We start from the raw sequence: 21,188 nt of genomic DNA on the forward strand, positions 1-21,188 counted from the left end.
TGGCTCAGTGGTTTAGCACCTGCCTTCCGCCCAGGGTGTGATCCTGGAGTCCCGGGATCGAGTCCCGGGATCGAGTCCTGCATCAGCTCCCTGCATGGAGCCTGCTTCTCCCTCTGCCTGTGTCTCTGCCCACCCCCCTCTCTGTGTCTCTCATGAATAAATAAATAAAATATTTTTTAAAAAATGATGCTGGAACAGTGACATCCTTATGCAAAAGAAAGAAAAAAAAGGGAAGAAAGAAATAATTACACAGTAGTCCTTATACCTTCGACAGAAGTTATTATAAAAAAGTGGATCATAGACTCATAGACCTAAATGTAAACTCTAAAACATAAAACTACCAGAAGGTCACATAAGAGAAAAATTCAAGGACCTTCAGTTTGGTGGTGACTTTTTAGATACACACCATATGCATAATCCATGAAAGAAAAAAAATAAGTTGGACTCTATTGAAATTTAAAACTGCACCATAAAAATCACTGTTAAGAAAATGAAGAAACAAGTCACAGACTAGACGACAACATTTGCAAAACATATATTTGATAAAAGATTCGTATCCAAGATATACAAAGAACTTTTAAACCTGACAACAAGAAAAAAAATTTAAAAATGGGCAACAGATCTGAACAGATATCTCACCATAGATGATATACAGATGGCAAATAAACATATGAAAAGACACTCGATGTCATATGTCCTTAGGGAATTGCAAATTAAAACAACGAGATACTCACTACACAAATATTAGAATGGCTAAAATCCAAAAAATTGACAATACCAGATGCTGACTTGATGCGGAGCAACAGGAACTCTTATTCATCACTGGTGGGAATGCAACCACTTTGGAAGACGTTCTTATCATTTTATATCCAGTAGAATGGCTATGATATTAAAAAAAAACAGAAAATAACAAGTGTTGGTGAAAATGTGGAGGAATTGGAAACCTCATGCATTGTTGATGGTGCAAAGTGATGCAGCTTCTGTGGAAAAGAATGGTTGTCCTTCAAAATGGTAAACATAGAATTGTTGTCTGAGCCAGCATTTCTGTACTTACTGTCCAGAAGTATTGACAAGATGGACTCAAATAGATACTTGTACATCAATGTTCACAGCAGCATTATTCATGATAACCAAAAGGTGGAGTCAACCCTAGTGTCCACCAACAGATAAATGGATGAACAAAATGTGTTATATACACACAATGGACTATTATTCAGCAATAAAAGAATGAAGTTTTAAAACATTCTATAACATGGATTAAATTTGAAAAACCTTTTGCTAAGTGAAATAAGCTAGACACAAAAGGACAAATATTGTATGATTCCACTTGCAAGAGGTATTTAGAATAGGTAAATTCATAGTGACATAAATCAGAATAGAGGTTACCAGGGGCTGGAGGGGAGGGGAGAAATAGGATGTAATTATTTAATGGGTTCAGAGTTTCTCTTTGGGACAATGAAAAAGTTAGGGAAACAGGTTCAGTGGTTGCATCTGTACGCTGTTAATGTACCTAATACTATTGAATTGTTACACTAAAAAATGTGTTAAGATGGTAAATTTTATGTTATTTATATTTTATTGCCATAAAAATATATGACCCAGCAATTGTGCTCCTAGGTATTTAAGAAAATCAGTAGAAAATTTATGTCCACACAAAGCCTACACACAAATGTTTATAGCCACGTTATTCATAACTACGAAAAGCTGGAAGAAACCATTAATAGGCTAATGGATAAAGCAAACTTTGGTACATCCATACAAAGGAATATTATTCAGTGATAAAAATAAGTGAACTATCAAACCACAAAAAGACATGGGGAAGCTTAAGCACACATTGTTTATTTAAAGAAGCCAGTTTGAAAAGGCTACATACTGTATGATTCCAACCAGGGGACATTTTCAGAAAGGCAAACTAGAGAGACAGTAAAAATATCAGTAGTTTTCAGGGGCACAAGGGGAGGGAGGAGGGATGAATAGGTGGAGTACGGGGAATTTTTAGGGCAATAAACTATTCTGTATGATACTGTAATGGTAGATACATGATATTTTGCATCTATCAAAACCCATAAAATCCAAACAACACAAAAAGTCAACCCTAATATAAACTATGAGCTTTATTTAATAGTAAATGCATCAATATTGGTTCATTAACTGTAACAAATATACCATAGGAATGCAAAGTGTTGTTAATAGAGGAGATTGTGAGCGGGGGAGAAAGAAAAGCCTCTTCACAGAAATGGTTTTATTCTTTTGGACTCTGTAAAGAAATACAGTCTATTGAGGGTGTGGGGGAGTCATATCCTTGGACTAGCCCTACAAAATACTTAACCTTCTGTCTGGGTTGGCAGTGAAGGGTCTAATTGCAACATATGAAACAGAACTCAGAAGCTATCCAAGGAATGTATCAACCTTGATGGAGCTGAAGTATATCATCTCTGGGTATTTGTGGTACCTTGTGCTTCTTCTAGTGTAAGGACTTTAGGAAGGCTATCATTATTGATATGATGTCTGTCTGTCTTTTTTTTTTTTTTTGGTATATTGTTTTTCAAAGGAACTGTACTAGGCAATAGGTTGAGGGAACTAAATTGTAACATTAGCATGATGATTGTCTCTAGAAAAGCCTAGACTCAGACACGTTATTGTTACTAATAAGGGGAACATGCTCAGTCATAAAGATAGAACCTGACATCCATTTTTTTTAAGTATGAATAAAGAGTATGAAGAGAGTGGCACTTGGAGGGGCTGTGTTCCAAGGGTTTGGGGCGGTAGTTGTCTAGTCCATATGGTTTTCAGCTTCTTCTGAGGTCTTCAAACTACCTGCTGCAAAAGTTATCTTGCAACCTCAATTTAGAGTCTCTCTTGCAAGTCAGCTTTTCAGTTCTATTAAATTATCTTGTGTTTCTCCAGAGGACTGGGGAGTGATGAAGTTAGAAAGACGTGAGTAAAGGCCAAGTCTTGCACAATTTAAATTCATAAATAATTGTTTCAGTTAAATGTGTCATCTTACCACTGGATCAACCAGTTGGAATGTAGAAAACATAGGTAGAAGTTAGGTACAAGATACAAAGTATAATAGTATTTTAGTACTTGTGGCTTTTCAACATGGAAATGCTTCATCTCATTCAGAAGATAAATGGACTCTCACTGGCACACATAGAAGTGAATTACAAAATTCATGTGGAGATGTTCAAAATCACCTTTAGGCATGGTTCCAGTCCCTTATAACTTTTCCATTTTTTACAATTCTTCACTTTACAATCTTTTACATTGAGACTTCATTATTTTTTTTAAAGATTTTATGTACTCATGAGAGACACAGAGAGAGGCAGAGACATAGGCAGAGAGAAAAACAGGCTCCCCTGGGAGCCATTGAGCCACTCAGGTGCCCTAGAAAAAAATTTCAATTAGTGTTCTATATCATGGCCAATTTGCACCTACTGGAATGAGGTGTTTCGTGGAGAATTTAGTCTAGTGTTCACTTGGGGTTTTATCTGGTACTGTCAGGTGATGATGCTGGTTTTGGAAGATCTTAACTTGGTAGGTCTTAAACTCAATCATTCCTCATGTTTCTTTTCAGAATTTCATGGGCCAGATTTTGTGTACTTATTTATTTATTTTTAATTTTTTTTTTAAGGAGAGAGTGAGACCATGCATGTGAGCTGGGTGGGTGGAGCAGAGAGAGAGAGAGAGAGAGAGAGAGAGAATCTGTAGGAGGCTTCACGCTCAGCACGGAGCCTGAAACAGAGCTTGATCCTACGAGCCTGAGATCATGACCTGAGTAGAAATCAAGAGTTGGATGCTTAACTGACTGGGTCACTCAGGTGCCCCTAGATTTTATATACTTACAATTGAATCCTTTAACTTCTCCGTGAATTTGTCATTATTTTTATCATCTTATATGAGGTTCTTGTATGCAAACTTTTAATCACAGCAGCCTGTTTACCATGATTATCTTTAAAGTATGTCTGCAGGATTATAGCTTCTATAGTATAAACTGTGACTTTCTACCTTTAGGATCAGCAATTATTGTAGGTATTATCAAGGCATCAAGTAAGTCACATTTGACATTTATTTTTTAAAAGTTTTTGAGGAAGTTTTTTTTAAACTTTTAAAATATAATTTTAAAGAAGTTAATTCTTTTAAAGGCATGCCAGCTATTATGTTACATATCTATCCTTTTATTTGAGTAATTTGATATATCCTAGAAAGAGCCATAGTTTAGCTATTTAGACAATTTGACTTCTAGTAAGGAATTGGATTTTACAAGAGTGACTAGACTACCTATATCAAACCTGATGCTGTCACTTCTTACATTTACCAAGAGGTCAATCAATAACAGTGGATCAATATTGAGTATTAGCATGTCCAAATGTTCTTTTCTGGCCATGGACACTTCTTGAATTATAGAAACACAATCTAGGATTATCCTTCACTGGGTAAAGATTATAGAGATTCTGGATTAAGAAAGTTATACTACTACTTAATAATATGAGAGACAGAAAGTAATGATAATTCATAATTAGTTAATCAGTTAGTGGAAAAAGATTGGGTGGTTTCAGTTAGCAAAAGGGATGTGATAATACCAGCCAGTATCCAGTCTAATAGACCTCAACAATTAACCCTCAAAGGCCAGCTTAGATTGGGTTTGAGACTACTGTGCCTGTGATTCCATCCATACTCTGTGGAATACTCCCTTTATACATTCAAAAGAAACAAGATAATCCTGGCAAAAGCAAAATCCCTTGTGACATAGCTTTGTACACAGAGATAAACAACAACAGCAAAAGCAAAGCATGCAACAGAATGATCATATTCATGGTAAAAATATTTATCAAACAATATACCACCAAACAAAAGGTCTAACAACCTTATACAAAGACCTAGATTTCCTAACTAAATGGTACATCTCCAGATGGACCCAAGGTCTAACCACTAGATTCAAAGATCCAGGGAAGTTCACCTTGTTGATCTGAGGGTCCCTGGAATGCTGCCATATGAGGGTCTTCAAAATGATCTTGGTAGAGCCTCTAGAACTGTCAAAAGATGATTAGACTATAGCTCAATATATGAAATAGACAAAACTGAATTTCCTTATTATTATAAAGGAGATCAGTCAGTCTCTCTAAGCAGAGTAGACTGTTGATCCTAATAGAGTTTTGGGGAAGCATGGACTTCAGGGATCGATGGACATTAGAAAGTTGATATTATCTATAGAAGTGTTAGTTGGGGGGCAGCCCGGGTGGTTCAGCGGTTTAGCGCCACCTTCAGTCCAGGGTGTGATCCTGGGGTCCCGGGATCGAGGCCCATGTCTGGCTTCCTGCATGGAGCCTGTTTCTCCCTCTGCCTGTGTCTCTGCCTCTCTCTCTCCCTCTGTCTCTCATGAATAAATAATAAAAATAAAATCTTTTAAAAAATTAAAAAAAAGAAGTGTTACTTGGGTAAAACTACTGTCCATTGATTGGCACCCTGAGGGGTGATTATTGGCATGAATTGGTTTATGGATGACTGACTTTCAGAAATGATCCCGATTGCTTAATCTGCAGAAGGCTTTCACTGAGGTGAGTTGTCATTAACTGATTGAACAGATTTCAAGCACGTTCTGGGGGGTATTAGTTTTCTATTCTGTACAGCAATATTACCACAAACAGTGGCTTAAAACAACACACACTTATTATCTTGTAATCCCTGTGAGTCAGGAATCCAAGTACAACTTTTGTGGGTCATCTACTTAGTGTCTCACAAGGTTGCAATCAAGGTGTGAACCAGCGCTGGGTTCTCATCTGGAGGCTCACGACTGGGTAAGGATCTATTTCCCCATTTGCCTGGTTGTTGGTAGCATTCAGTTCCTTTAGGTTGTTTGCTTGAGTGTTTCATTTTTTTGCTGGCTGTCAGCTGGAGGCTCATTTCTCAGTGACTAGATGCAGTTCCTTGTCACGTGGAGTTCTCCAACATGGTCACTTGCTTCCTCACAGCCAGCAAGGGGGAAAGAGACTTCAGCAAGATGATTCTTTTTTTTTAATATTTTATTTATTTATTCATGAGAAACAGAGAGAGGGAGAGAGGCAAAGACACAGGCAGAGGGAGAAGCAGGCTCCATGCAGGGAGCCTGACATGGGACTTGATCCTGGGTCTCCAGGATCAGGTCCGGGGCTGAAGGCGGCGCTAAACCGCTGAGCCACCCGGGCTGCCTCAGCAAGATGGTTCTAACAGTATTTGCAATTACATAATCATGTATACACAATCATGTATCTCTCATTCCTTGTGCATATTCTATTGGTTAGAAACAAGTCACAGGTCCTGCCCACATGTATAAGAAGGGGATCACACAAGCACATGAACACCATGGGATGGGGATCATGGAAGCTACCTGTCAGTGGCCAGTCTGTCTACCACAGGTATGTAACATGGTATGTTACCATGGCTACATATCAATCTTTTCCTAAATTTGTGGTTGTGGAGCAACTGGAGTCTCCCACGCTGGTACTGGGAACATAAAATGCTAAAAACTTTGGGAAATGGTTTGGCAGATTGCTTTTTTAAATTTTTTTTTAGATTGCTTTTTTTTTAAGATTTCATTTATTTATTTGAGAGAGAGTGAGTATGAGCAGAGGGAGAGGAAGAGACAGGAAGAAGCAGACTTCTCGCAGTGCAGGGAGCCCAACATGGGGCTTGATCCCATGGGACCCTGGGATCATGACCTGAGCTGAAAAGAGACACTCAACTGAGCCACCCAGGCACCCTGGCAGTTTTTTTTTTTAAATATATATTTATTTATTTATTGAGAAAGAGAGCAGAGAGAGGGGCAGAGGGAGAGGGAGAGAATCTCCAGCTGAGCTCAGAGCCTAACACAGGGCTTAATCCCAAGATTCCAAGATCACTACCTGACTGGAAACCAAGAGTCAGAGGCCCAACCCACTGAGCTACCCAGATGCCCTGGCAGTGCCTTGAAAAGTTAAACACTTATATGACCCAGCCATTCTACTCCTAGATATTATCCAAGATAAACGAAAACAACCCACAGAGGGACTTGTATCTGAATGCCACAGCAGCTTTATTTATAACAGCCCCCAGATGGAAACAACCCAAATATCCATTTCCATGTGAATGGATAAACAAAATGAGACATATTCAAACGATGGAGTATTACTGAGCAATAAAAAGGAATAGACTAGTGATACACACTACAGTGTGGATAACTCTCAAAATCATGCTGAAAGAAGCTAGACAAAGATAATACTTCCTATATATTTTTAAAAGATTTATTTATTTATTTATTCATGATAGAGAGAGAGAGAGAGAGACAGAGAGAGAGGCAGAGACACAGGAGGAGGGAGAAGCAGGCTCCATGCCGGGAGCCCGACGTGGGACTCGATCCTGGGACTCCAGGATCGTGCCCTGGGCCAAAGGCAAGCGCTAAACCGCTGAGCCACCCAGGGATCCCCATACTTCCTATATTATTCCAATTACATAGCATTCTAGAAATGCAAATTAGTTTATAGTGCTAGAAAGCAGATCAGTTGTTGCCTAGAGTGAGGGACAGATGGACCGCAAAGAGACATCTGGATACCTCTGGGGGTGATAAAAATGTTCTATATCTTAATTGTGGTGGTTCACAGATGTGTACATCTGTCCCACTAATCAAACTGTACACTTTGAAAGAACATAGTTATTGCACATAAATCGTACCTTAATAAAACTGATACATGAAAGAATCAACAGAGACATGAATCTAGACACTTGGAGGAGAAAGTAATGATACTGAATGATGAGGGAACAGAGGACTGGCTGAGGACAAAGTACATTGACAAGTCCTTGAAACAGGGAGAGTGACATTCCTCTACAGACTCAACTGCCTCCATGTTAATACTTTGCTAAGGGCAAGGCAATCTTAGCTCGACCTGCAGGATCCTATTAGCCTACTTTAACATAAAAATTCCTTTAGAAATTTCCCTTTATCTCTAAACCCCCAAGATATGTGTTGGCAATCATCCTCCAAGCACAGGGCCCACCAATACACATCTGAAGAATCTCATGACTCAGGTTTTATTAGACGGTAATAAGTGACATTTTCCTAACAATAGCTAGCCCCCTCAAGGTCCTGGAAACCTTGCTTCCAAAATTCCTTAGAGAGTACACTATCCTCAAACCCCTCCCAACTCCCAGGTATATAATCAGCAACCCCTTACAGGCTTCAGGGCAGCAGCTCCTCCTGCCCACGGGTCCGGTCCCTGTTCTTTAATAAAACCACCATTTTGCACCAAAGACGTCTCAAGAATTCTTTCTTGGTCATCAGCTCCGGACCTCACCCCACCAAACCTCACCTATAATTCCAAAACTTCATCACTGAATACAGGTGATTTTGAACAAAATTTGCAACATGACACCATTCTCATCTCTTATGTGTTAGCTAAAAAAGAAATAGAGCTGCATGAAACATTTCAGATATTAATTCATTTCCAAAGTGACAGTTTGCTTTTAATAGAACAGAGCGATCATTTATCATAAAAAATTACTAGTGATGTTGAGCACTGCCTCCATTTATGAGCTGTTTACGTGGCTCATTACATGGCCTGGGAGCTCCTAGAGACAAAGCACTGTATCTCTTCTCTTTCTCTACCCTCAGTCTAGCACAGTTTGATATTTGCCTCATGAAATTTTATTAAAATTGAACTGAATTACTTTAATTCATGCTCATAACCCTTTGGAGACTTGAACATTGTTTTCTTACTGATGAACACAAGACTCAGAGCTTGAGTAATTTGCAGTCACATGACTAAATGCAGAAGTAGGGCTGTATTCCAGCCCTTCTGATTCTAACCCATAGATTTACTGAAATTGTCTTCCGTTCCCTCCAGAGATGTCCGCCTGGGGCCCCCATCTTCCTCAGGATACCAAGTGAATATTTTAATTTAAAGTTAGGTAAAGTCAACCTCCGCTGGGCGCATGCGTCCCTTCCTTTTCCCACGGTGGAAGAGACACCACCTCGCTTCCTTCCGCTTTGATGCCTTTTGGCCCCAGCGACTCGCCGTTGTCCAGGCTGAGGCGTTCACTAGTTGAGGTGATGGCGACTGGGACACCAGATTCGCAAGCGCGATTCGGTCAATCCGTGAAGGGGCTCCTCACAGAGAAGGTGAACACCTGTGGGACGGATGTGATCGCGCTCACCAAGCAGGTGCTGAAAGGCTCCCGGAGCTCTGAGGTGAGCTGGGAGTGGACATTCCGGCCGGGTACCCCGGGCCCAAGTCTTCCCTAGCAGTGGGAAGGAGATCGCATTACCTCCTGGGAATTGTAGGCTGTGAACCGCTCCCAGATAGTAGAGCTCTTCCGCTAAGGGCGCGTGTTGCATTCTGGGATGTGTAGTCTCTCGGGCATTAGCGATGTAGGAAGAGGAAAAAACGGTGGGAATCTGTGCTTTAAGGCGGAGATCGCCTGGGAGCAGCGGATAAGACAGTGGTCCTGGCCAGTTCCTCATTTGTTTCATGGGGTTATCTTCTAGTGAAGATCTATCCATTTTTAGCCCCGAAATTCCGCATGCTTTTGCCCTCAACATCCCAGATTCCTTACACACTTCTGTGCATCGTCTGTGGATTTGTTCTTTTCTGATTTGTCTTTCTGGCCACATTCTTGGTTTTCTGTTTCATTGATTAGCTTTCTCCTTTGCCCTGACTTCCCCTTCATCCTTTAGCTGGTTCCACGAATGGAGTTATATGATGGCTTTTTCACACCAGAAAGTTTTATATATGTACAGTGTCTCCAAAAAAAAGTATTGTACTCTTGGATATTCACCCACAAGAAATGAAAATATATGTCCACAAAAAGATTTGTATATGTGCATGGCACCATATCCATGCTAGCACCAAACTGGAAACAACCCAAATTTCCATTGACAAGTGAATGGATAAACAAAATGGTTCAGATGACCGAGCCATTACACTCTAGGTTTTTACCCAAGAGAAGTGATAATATGCCTCTCATTTTGTTACATATACATACCATACATATAACATATTATCTAGGAGTTCCTGTTTTGGTTTTTTAAAGTGGAACATCTTGAATACACCTGTGAAACAATCTGAGTACAAAGCCTTTTTAGGGGCTTCTAGGTGGCTCACTCCATTAAACATGTGCCTTCCCAGCCCACGTCATGATACGGAGGTCCTGGGATTGAGCCCAGCCTTGGGCTCCCTGCTCTGCAAGGGAGTCTGTTTCTTCCTCTCCCTCTGCCCCTGCTCATGTCCTCTCTTGATCCCTTTCTATCTCGAATAAATAAAATCTTAAAAAAAAAAAACAAACCACAAAGCCTTTTTAGATCTTTGTGAATTTCTTCTATAAACCTTAACCATTATCTTGCTTATAATTAATAGCAATGTGTCTTGGCTGCTCATCTTCAACAAGTATTGGTTATTTTCACCTTAGTTTTCACAATAATAGCAACCGTCTTTTAACTCATATTTCATCAGTTTCTATATTGTTTCATAAAGTTATGTAATTATAGTAACAAGCACAGAATGGCTACAAGCTTTTGGACTTGTATATGAATATTCATAGCAGCTTTATTCATATTAGTTTAGGGCCCAGTAGATTGTCTTTACAGAATCACCTTTCATGTTAAGTCCTTAGCTTTTATTGATAATGACTACAAGAAATAACTGTATGAAGAAGGTGTTTTTTATTTACCATAATACTATTGCTGAAGTCACTGATTTGGTGATCCCAAGTAGGTTTTGTATGAGGTCTTATGTGGTATGCTTATTTTAGAATTCACTATCAGAGGACAGTCTCTCTCTCTCTGAGGAATTGTTATGTTGCCTTTACCAAATAAGAATTATACAATGCAAGTGTCTTACATTTTGCCTTGGTTGCACGGAAGTTCTTTGATCAGTTTTAGTGATAGACACATTTACTTCCTTCTCCTTTTATTTTTATTTTTTTTATTTTTTATTTTTTTTATAGGGAACTTTATTTTTTTTTAATTTTTTATTTATTTATGATAGTCACAGAGAGAGAGAGAGAGAGAGAGAGAGAGAGGCAGAGACACAGGCAGAGGGAGAAGCAGGCTCCATGCACCGGGAGCCCGACGTGGGATTCGATCCCGGGTCTCCAGGATCGCGCCCTGGGCCAAAGGCAGGAGCCAAACCGCTGCGCCACCCAGGGATCCCTCCTTCTCCTTTTAATGACTTTTAGATTCTGCTGCTGTTTTAAAAAAATGTGTATATATGTGTACACACACATGCACTTAATTTGGTATAAATTGCCTTCAGTGTTTCTTGAGGAGAAACAAGGTATGGATACATAAATTTAAAAAATATATATAGTGTTCATAGTTAACCACCAGTATGTATTGAACATCCATCTTCTTTTATTGAGCATCTACTGTGTCCTGAACTCTACTGTGTTTTATGTAGCTTAATCTTTATACTCACTAATAGAGGAGATGCTTTTCTTATATAGAAGATACAAAAAGGAATTTGTCCAAGGTTACAACGTAGCTAGGAAGGGATAGAACTAGCATTCAAATTTAGGCAGACTGGTTCTAGGCTCATAATCTTGGACATCACCTCTCATGTGATATTAGCTGGTTAAGTGGCCACAAAGCCATGGCGTTACCATTGACTGCCCTAATGTTACTTGCTCCTTTCTGTTCCTCCTTGTGTATTTTTCACATGAGGTTCTTCTATAGTAGAGTTAGATTGGGTGTTCAGTAAATGGTATGAATTGAGTTAAACTGAAATAATTCCAGCGTTCTGAGGTTCACACATCATCTCTCAGTTCTCTGATTTATCTTTTTATTGGGTATCTTATTATATTGACTTCTTCTGTAGTATGTATTTTTGCCATTTCCTTTACTAAAGTATAGATTATTTGGAGTGTCTTGTTGCTTTTCTTTTTTTGTCTTTGTTTTTTTTTTTTTTTTTGTAGCACATATCAGTATTATATTAATCTTTAGGACTGAATAATATTCCATTTTATGTATATACCACGTTTTATTTATTCATTCATTTGGTGATTGTTTCCACCTTTTGGCTTTGTGAACATGCTGCAGTAAACATTGGTATATAAATACCTATTTGAGACCCTACTTCCAATTATTTGGGGTAATTGCTGAGTTGCAATTGCAATTGCTGTGTCATATAACTTTTTGAGGAATCCTCATATTGTTTAGCACAATAGGTGTACTATTTTCCATTGTTACCAATGCATCAGCGTTCCAGGTACATTTGTCATTTTCCATTTTTAATCATAGCCATCGTGAGAGGTATAAACTAGTATCCCCCAGTGGTTTTGATTTGCATTTCCCCAAAGACTAGTGATGTTGAGCATTGTTCTTGTTCTTACTGGCCATTTGTATATCTTTGGAGAAATGTCTATGAAAATCATTGTCCATTTCCAAATTGGACTTTCTGTTATTGAGTTGTAGTTCTTCATATATTCTGAATGTTTATCCCTTATCGGATATTGTTTGTACATATTTTCTCCCATTCTGTGAGTTTTGTTTTTATTTTCTTGATGGTGTCCTGAGCTGTAATCTGAGTCTCCTAGAGAAAAAAATGTCTCAAGTATTTACAGTTTATTTTCACTTAACAACTTCTGTTTATGGTTTTTGGGGATCTAGTGGCAACTGTCTTCTCCAGGGGGGTACACATTCTTTATATTCCTTAGAATTTCTTCTCTACCTTTTTGATTTGGTTTTGGTGTGGCCCAAATTGTCCCAAAGCGACAGGGCACCTCCCTTTTGTTGTTGGTCCTGAGGGAAAGGAAACTCTTGGTCTCATTGTGGACATGGAGCCTAATTTTCTATTTCAATCCTTCTTAGCACATAGAACATTGTTTCTCTTTTCAGCAGTCTCCATGTGGCTGTTTTGTTTGATTAGCTGACAATTTCCACATGTAAAGCTCTCCTTCCACAGCATTCACTTAACAAATATTGTCTGCTATGTGCCATGAACTATTCCAGGTATAAGGTAGAGGATGATACACAAAACTAGTCCCTGTACTTAGGAAGCTTACATTTTAGTGAGGAGACAGACAAATAAATGAAACAAACAGGTGATAATAAATATCATGAAGAAAAAGCTAAGCTGAGAGTAGAGAGTGATGAAAGGGTTTTCCTGAGACAGGGTGGTTAGGGAAGGGCTCCCTAAAGGAGGAGACATTGGAGTAGACACATGAATGAAGTGAGGGAATCAGTCACATGGACATCCGGAGGCAGAGAGTTCCAAATAGAAGAAATGGCAAAAGCAAATGTCTTGAAATGGGAGTGTGTACAGGGTGTGCGAGGAGGCCAGTATGGCTGGAGTACCAAGTGGGGAAGAACATGCCAGCCTGTGCCCACATGTGTGATCCCCACGCTCCTCCTGTGTACGCCTGCACCTCTACTCCTCCAGTCGAGTTGTGTGCTGAGTAAAGGGTCCATTGTGGGGGAGGGGGTTCTCTTTTTTAGGCTCCTTTGTTATCTTAAGCCTGTGTTTATGCTTGCTACTGTAATTGCATTATTTAATGCAATAATATGGAAAATGATGAACCAGAATGAAAACAAAAAGGGAATTGGAATTGCTATGAAAACTATGTTGGAAAGATCTTGAAGATGAAGAGCTAACAAATAGCAACTTAGTAATAATACTTGTTGAAGATGAGTAGCTAAGATTGCTATTGAGTTGCTTAATAGCAACTCAAATGAGCAAGCCAATGGTAAAAGCCTAGGGGGAAATACTCAAGATGTTGTTCCACTTTAAAGGAACCCAAACCGGACATCTTAAATGATATGTGATGTGCGTGGTTGGTTTATGCAAGAAAATGATGCAGAATGCCAATGAAGACATCTTTCATCAAAGAAAGGGCCTTGGCCCTGCATTGCAACAGCTATCACGAGTCCAGGAATCATGAGTCTCCTTGAGTCTATCTTCTAAATGATCACCTCCCCCACCCTGGCCGCCTGCCTTTCAACTGCCACTCCTGTGGCTCAGGCGACTTTCACTGCTTGCCTAGACTATGGCAGTGTTCTCCCAAACCAGTCTCTCTGACTTCAGTCCCTGCTTCAGTCCATTCTGCTTGCCACGCTTCTAAAACAGTAAATCTGATTGTGCTCGACTTTTAGGTTCTGCTTAGAAGTCACTTCTTTTAGGAAGCCCTCCCTGAACACCCATCCCTGTAATGGGTCACATCCCCCCCCCCTGTGCTGCCCAGTCATCTGGTGCTTCCCTATCAGCTGTTACCATAAGGTAGTGCCTGTGTCCCCAAATTGTGAGCCCTGTGAGGACAGGGGCTATGTTTCTCCCTAGCATATTATAAGCACTTAATAAATATTTGTTGACTGACCGACTCAATGAATGAGGAAGATTCTGTGAGAACCTTTTCTTTCTGTCATCAGTTTGTCTGTCACCATCTCCCGTCTATAGGACTTTGGAGTTGGCCACTTAAAAGTGGCCAGAGGCACTCTAATACATTGTGGACAGGAGTGTGAAATGGTGTAACCCTTGTGGAGGGGAATTTGGCAATATGTAGCAAAACTAAAATCCCCTCATCCAGCAATCACAGTCATAATTCTATGAATCTATCCCAAAGATACACTAGCAAAAAGACACATAGATATATAGGTTGTTTTTTTTTTTTTTTTTTTTTGTAGCACTACTTATAATAGCAAAGACTAGAAATAGTCCCAAAGTCTACAAGACAACTGGTTGAATAATCTTACGGGGGCATGTATACAGCAGAGTGCTCAGCAGCCATAAAAGAGCAATGCACAGATTCAGTATAAATTACTGCACATTTTAGACTATCTTGTCAAGTGAAAATAGCACTGTGTGGAAGAGTGCAGATAGTAGTTACATTTTAAGTAAGGAGGGGGACAGGTATATATGTATGTCCACTTTTAGAAAGAAGCAATGGAAAGCTGAACCCTGTGTGTGTGTATATTATATATATATATACTATATATATCCCATTATTATATGTACATAGGTAGTATATGTATATTTTTAATTTTTATTTATTTATTTAGCTTAGTTAAGTAGGCTCCATGCCCAACATGGGGCTTGAACTCATGACCCTGAGATCAAGAGTCGCACGTGCTCTACTACCTGAGCCAACCAGGCGCCTCTAAAAAAATATTTATGCATAGGGGAAGGAGAATGGGTAGGGAAAGGGACAGGGATCGAAGGTCTTATTTTACTGTTTCGACTTAGAAGCACATATAGGTTTATTAATTTTAAAACTTGAAAATTAGTAAAAAGACTATCTGGAGGCCATAGCAATGCTGCTATTCCTGGTGAATTTTAGGTCATTGGTCCCCTCTTCATCGGAATCTCTCTGGCCCAAGGGAACAGGGACGGTAGGTAGGATGTACATAGCAGCAGCTCCCCTTATGGGGTTGGACTTCATGTCTGCTGGAGCAGAGTATGACAGTAGGCCACAGACTTCTGTCCATCTCCCCTTGCCTCACAGCCCTGAGTCACATCTCCGTGGCCACAGGCGAGCCATCTGAATCAGAGCTCAGCTTTTGTCTCTTGGTCTTGTGGCCCCTCTATCAGCTATCAGAAGTCATCAAAATCCACTTCCACATTTCTCCTTTTTGTCTTTCTTTTTAAATTGAAATATAGTTGACATACAATGTTATATTAGTTTCAAGTGTACAGCACAGTGATTCACAATTCTCTACGTGGGTGGAGCTTTGCTCACTGCCCTAAGTACAGTTACATTTTCTCCTTGTATCCTACCCTGCCCCATCCGGCCATCCTTCCTGTGGTGCTTTCCCATTTCAACCCCGAGCTTCTTCCTAGGCTTCTTTGTGTTCTGTGTGTCTCTCTCATTCCATTCCCATTTCTTCTTCTTTTTTTTTTTCTGATTGTTTTTGTTTGTTTATTTATTTATTTATTTATTTATTTATTTTTAAATTTTATTTATTTATGATAGTCACACAGAGAGAGAGAGAGGCAGAGACACAGGCAGAGGGAGAAGCAGGCTCCATGCACCGGGAGCCTGATGTGGGATTCGATCCCGGGTCTCCAGGATCGCGCCCTGGGCCAAAGGCAGGCGCCAAACCGCTGCGCCACCCAGGGATCCCCTGTTTATTTATTTATTTTAAAAATATTTTATTTATTTATTCATGAGAGACACACAGAGAGAGGCAGAGACACAGACAGAGGGAGAAGCAGGCTCCATACCGGAAGCCTGATGTGGGACTTGATTGCAGGACTCCGAGATCACGCCCTCAGCCAAAGGCAGACGCTCAACCGCTGAGCCACCCAGGTGTCCCTCTCTCATTCCATTTCTAAACAGCTATATTCCTGCTCTCCTTTTTAGCCCTGCCCTAGTTCCTGCTCCCTCATCCCTTTCAAACCACCCCAAATGTCAGATTTGCCTTTAAAAAACCAAAAGTTCTCACTGGGCCTGTGCAGCCAAAGTTTTCTTTGCAGACTTCTCCTTTCAGCTCTTGGCTCATAAGCTACACAGGGAGCCCTTGATTTCTTAAGCAGTAGCCTTTGGAACGGGTGGTGAGCCCAGGCCAGGACTGCCAGAGTGACCCTGAATTTGGATTTTCAACGTGAACAAATTGGAAATTATCCTCTGTTACATTTGGAGCATTTGTAGTTGTATGGGGGGAGGGGAGGAGAGAGGGCGGTGGTATAACAGCTGCAAGAGAAGATGACAGGAAGTTTGCAGATTTTGATCATTACCACTTTATTTTTGTCTTCCAGCTGCTAGGTCAGGCGGCTCGAAACATGGTCCTGCAGGAAGATGCCATCTTGCACTCAGAAGATGTAAGGAACAATTCCTTTTATGATTTGGGTTTTATCTACATAATTGGTGTGGCTACAAGAAAGTGCAATGTTCTCTGTCTGTTTTTTTGTTTTGTTCTTTTTTTTTAAATGCAGAGTTTAAGGAAAATGGCAATAATAACAACACACCTTCAATACCAGTGAGTATGCCCTCTCCAGTGCTGGCTTGTTGCAAAGTCACCTTCCACAGATTGACACCCCCCACCCCACCTGCCTTTGTGCTTCAGCATATTTTCCTATAAAAGCAGGAGTTGGGAGTAGAGGTGGGGTTAGTTAAGAATGAGCTCCTTCTGGAAAAGATGGCTGCGACTGCAGAAGAAGCCGGAGTATGGGGTGAGATCAAGAGCAGAGACTGCCTTTTGTGAGTCTCTCTATTCATCTGGGGGCTCCTCAGAGAGAGAGACTCTAAACCCCAGGAGGACAGGGCCCGTGCCAGGATCATGCTTCTGGTAGACAATCAGTATCTGTTGACTACTTGTGCCCAGGGTCCCTCCTGGGGAGTCTGTGCTTGCACTAGGAAATCAAGTGTAGCTGTGGCCTGTATCCTGTAGTCCCCCATTTAAGCCAGCCCTACATGTAAATCATCCAGGAGATTTTGAAATCTAGAGAACTCTCTCTGTTACAATTTTGGATAACTTTTTTTTTTATTGAGATTTTATTTATTTATTCATAAGAGACACAGAGAGGCAGAAGGAGAAGCAGGCTCCCCCAGGGAGACCCTGATGCAAGACTCTACCCTTGGGACTCTGGGATCATAACTTAAGCCAAAGGCAGATACTCAACCACTGAGCCATCCAGACACCCTTGGATAAATTTTAATTAGCTTTTCATTGTATTTCATTTTGCTTTATATTTTATATAGTTGATATTACTTAGGTACCTATTAGAAATGTATGAATGAGAATTTAACTCTTAACATTTAAACAGCTCGGGCAGCCCCAGTGGCGCAGCGGTTTAGCGCCGCCTGCAGCCCAGGGCTTGATCCTGGAGACCCTGGATTGAGTCCCACATCAGGCTCTCTGTATGATGCCTGCTTCTCCCTCTGCCTGTGTCTCTGCCTCTCTCTCTCTCTGTCTGTCTCTATGAATAAATACAAATTATATAAAAAAAATTTTAAACAGCTCAATGTTCATTCTTGGTGTGTGTGTATATCAGGTGTGTGACCATTAGGCTCCACATACCTGGACTGAATGTGAGCCATATATATAGTAAGTGGCACCACCTCCCTCAGTCTGATAGAGGGCCATTACCTCTTCAGGCTTAGAATCCATCTTTTTAGCAACTCTTCACTCAGTGAACAGAGCTTCAAGAGCATAGTCTTAAGCTAGAATGGACAGAAATATAGATTGTGACATAAGCTAGAAATTCGTTCTGCCTATTTCAAATACCTCACCATAAGTTGAACTAGTTTTCTTAGATTTTTTAATGTTTGTTTTCCTCTTTCCTTTTCTTATTTAGGCAAGAAGCTATTCAGAAGAAGTAAGTAACCCCAAAGATGGGGGAGTCGGGGGGATCAACTGCAGGGAATTGTACTTCTGGGCCTAGGATCAATGTGAAACTCTGGTTGACACATAGCCTTAAACTGTCATGTGTTCTGGGTTGGCTCATTTGGGATATAAAGAAAACAGTACAGTTGACCCTTGAACAATACAAGTTTGAGCTACACAGTTCCACTTAACACACAGATTTTTTTTTGATAAATCCGATACAGTATTGTAAATGTTTATTTTTTCTTCCTTATAGTTTTCTTAATAAAATTTTTTCTCTAGCTTACTTTATTATAAGAGTGTAGCCTATAATACATATAACACAAAATATGTGTTAATTGGCTGTTTATATTATCAGTTAGGCTTCTGGTCAACAGTAAGCTCTTAGTAGTTAAGATTTGGGGGAGTCAGGTTATACATAGATTTTGACTGTGTGGGGCATCAGCTCCTGTAACTCCCACATTATTCAAGGTCAACTGTATATTTCAAAGGTATGCAGTAAGTCAGTTCATTGCTAGTCAAGGTTTTCTAAAAATTACAAGGTGTAGAAGCCAACCTTAAGGGATAGAAAACTTTCTACACTGGTAATATTTATTAAGTAAAGGTGCTAATAAAGTCATTAACCAATATTGGGGTTTTTTTGAGTGGATTAAATCTGTCCCTTACAACATTAGTTACACTAATTGGCTTTACAAACCTTTTTTTCATAGTTTAAACTTCTGGGACTGTAGTGGACCAATATAAATTTTGATTTAGCTTCAGCAGTATGTATGCATTAAAGTACAAATTGTACAAAGAGAGGTCTTTATTGCTCATTCCAGATAAATTTCTTCTCTGTTCTAATTTTTAGTGTTGAGCAGTCTTCTGATCTACAGGACCAGTTGAATCATCTGTTGAAATAGAATGGCTTGTAAGCAGGAAAAGCACTTCTTTGCCTGACACTGAGAAGGAAATATTTTATTCAATTACTGTCCTGTGGGTTTAAATTTTCCATTTTCTTCTCCAAAAGTTAAGTTAGAAAAGATTTGTGATGGTCTACAGTTTCCTCTGAAGAGAAGCTGGGTGGTTGAATTTTGGAAGTACTCTTAAAGCAGACTAACCCATGCTCTTACTGAATTTTTTAATTGCTCTGTTTAGTTTTATGTTAAAGCAAAATAAAAAAGATCTTAGTTTTTCCCACAGAACTTTTATATCTGAAAAACTATGTCATCTAAATGTGATTCTTAAGCAAATGCTGAATAATATTTTAAATTCAAAAATCAGGCTTCTACTGTGAAAACATAGGAATGATTAATATTATTTTTATTTTATTTTATTTTTATTTTTTTAAAAGATTTTATTTATTTATTCATAAAAGACAGCGAGAGAGAGGCAGAGGGAGAAGCAGGCTCCATGCAGGGAGCCCAGTGTGGGACTCGATCCCCGGTCTCCAGGATCACAGCCTGAGCCAAAGGCAGGTGCCAAACCGCTGAGCCACCCAGGGATCCTCTTAATATTCTTTTTAAAGACTTCTTTTGATCATATATATGTTCAGGAAGTCTCATGGTTACAGAATGGTGATAGGTAATATCTGTTATTTTTTATTAACTCAGAGGAGATACTTATTTTATTCACTGTAGCAAATTCCCAATTGAAAATTAGGCAAATGGTACCATATCTGGCCAGCTGCAAACTCCTGCCTTGACCTGCATTTCTTTTTTGTGACTCTAGATTAATTGGCCTTGGGTTCATTTTGTAATTTTGCTAATCATCAGCAGATTCACTTGTAGAACATTACTGCCAAATGCAAAGGCAGTGTAGGGTTGTGCCATGGTGAAAGCCTTCTGTTTTTAGATATTTGCCCATGTTCATTTAATTCATCTTGCTGAAAAGCATTTCTTTGAATGTCTTTGAATTTTAAATGGGACCATGTCGTGTTCTAGTTCATTTCTTACTTCACTAAGGAATTAGGAGAAAGCTGACATAAGAAAATGGTGGTATTTTCAGTGAAAAAGAAAAAGCAAGTAAGAGTCAAATTTAATTCATATTGTATATCATCAAGTTGACTAATTATATTAGGTTGTATTTATCCCTCATTATACCTATACACATTAACTTAAGGTAAAAGAAAAAAACTAAGTGTGAAGGAATTTAGTTATGCATTCATTCTATAACACTCATCACAATTATTAAATGTAAGTGGATTTAATTCACCTTCTAAAAGAAGGGTCACAAATTGACAGCAAATGTCATATTAGGAGTAAAACATTTGGCATTATTGGAGGATGTTACTATCACTGTTGCTATTCAGCATTTTGCTGGAGGCCATGTCTAGTGCAGAAATTAAAAATAAGGATAGCTATTATGAGCAACAAGGAGATAAAATTATTATCATATGGTAGGATTATCTGCTTAGAAAATCCAAGGACCAGTATTTTAAAAGGATCATCAGTTTAGAAAGCAAAGCAAAGTTTAATCATCCAAGTATCCAAGATGCAAAGAAATATCTAACATGACATTTGTAAAAAATTAAAAATTAAAGTAAAGGTATGGTCTAAGTTTTCCTTATCATGATGGAACAAATATTAAAGAAGCAATGATTGCTTACATTATACTTGATAAAAAATTCATCATCAAAATTTTAATGGTATGTGTAAAATTTACAATAAATAAAACCTAGTAGTACTGAATTTAGTCATTTTTTAAAAATTTTTTAAAGATTATTTATTTATTTATTATTTATTTATTTATTTATTTATTCATGAGAGACACACAGAGAGAGAGAGAGGCAGAGACACAGGCAGAGGGAGAAGCAGGCTCCATGCAGGGAGCCCAACATGGGGCTTGATCCCTGGACTCCAGGATCACGCCCCGGGCCAAAGGCAGGCACTAAACCGCTGAGCCACCTGGGGATCCCCAAATTTAGTCATTTTAAAGAACGTAATGC

General features: G+C 39.3%; 1 protein-coding gene across 1 annotated transcript; it reads left to right on the forward strand.

The window, feature by feature from the left end:
* The first annotated feature begins 8,461 nt into the window (after positions 1-8,461).
* Positions 8,462-19,446, forward strand: BORCS7 (BLOC-1 related complex subunit 7). Its single transcript, XM_055299809.1, has 5 exons — positions 8,462-9,199; positions 16,695-16,757; positions 16,872-16,915; positions 18,234-18,254; positions 19,113-19,446. The coding sequence occupies exons 1-5, from the start codon at positions 9,002-9,004 to the stop codon at positions 19,162-19,164; spliced, it is 378 nt and encodes a 125-aa protein (XP_055155784.1). The 5' UTR covers positions 8,462-9,001; the 3' UTR covers positions 19,165-19,446.
* The last annotated feature ends 1,742 nt before the right edge of the window (positions 19,447-21,188 follow it).

The sequence above is a fragment of the Nyctereutes procyonoides genome, unplaced genomic scaffold (genome assembly GCF_905146905.1).
Source record: "Nyctereutes procyonoides isolate TBG_1078 unplaced genomic scaffold, NYPRO_anot_genome, whole genome shotgun sequence".
NCBI classification, from domain to species: Eukaryota; Metazoa; Chordata; class Mammalia; order Carnivora; family Canidae; genus Nyctereutes; species Nyctereutes procyonoides.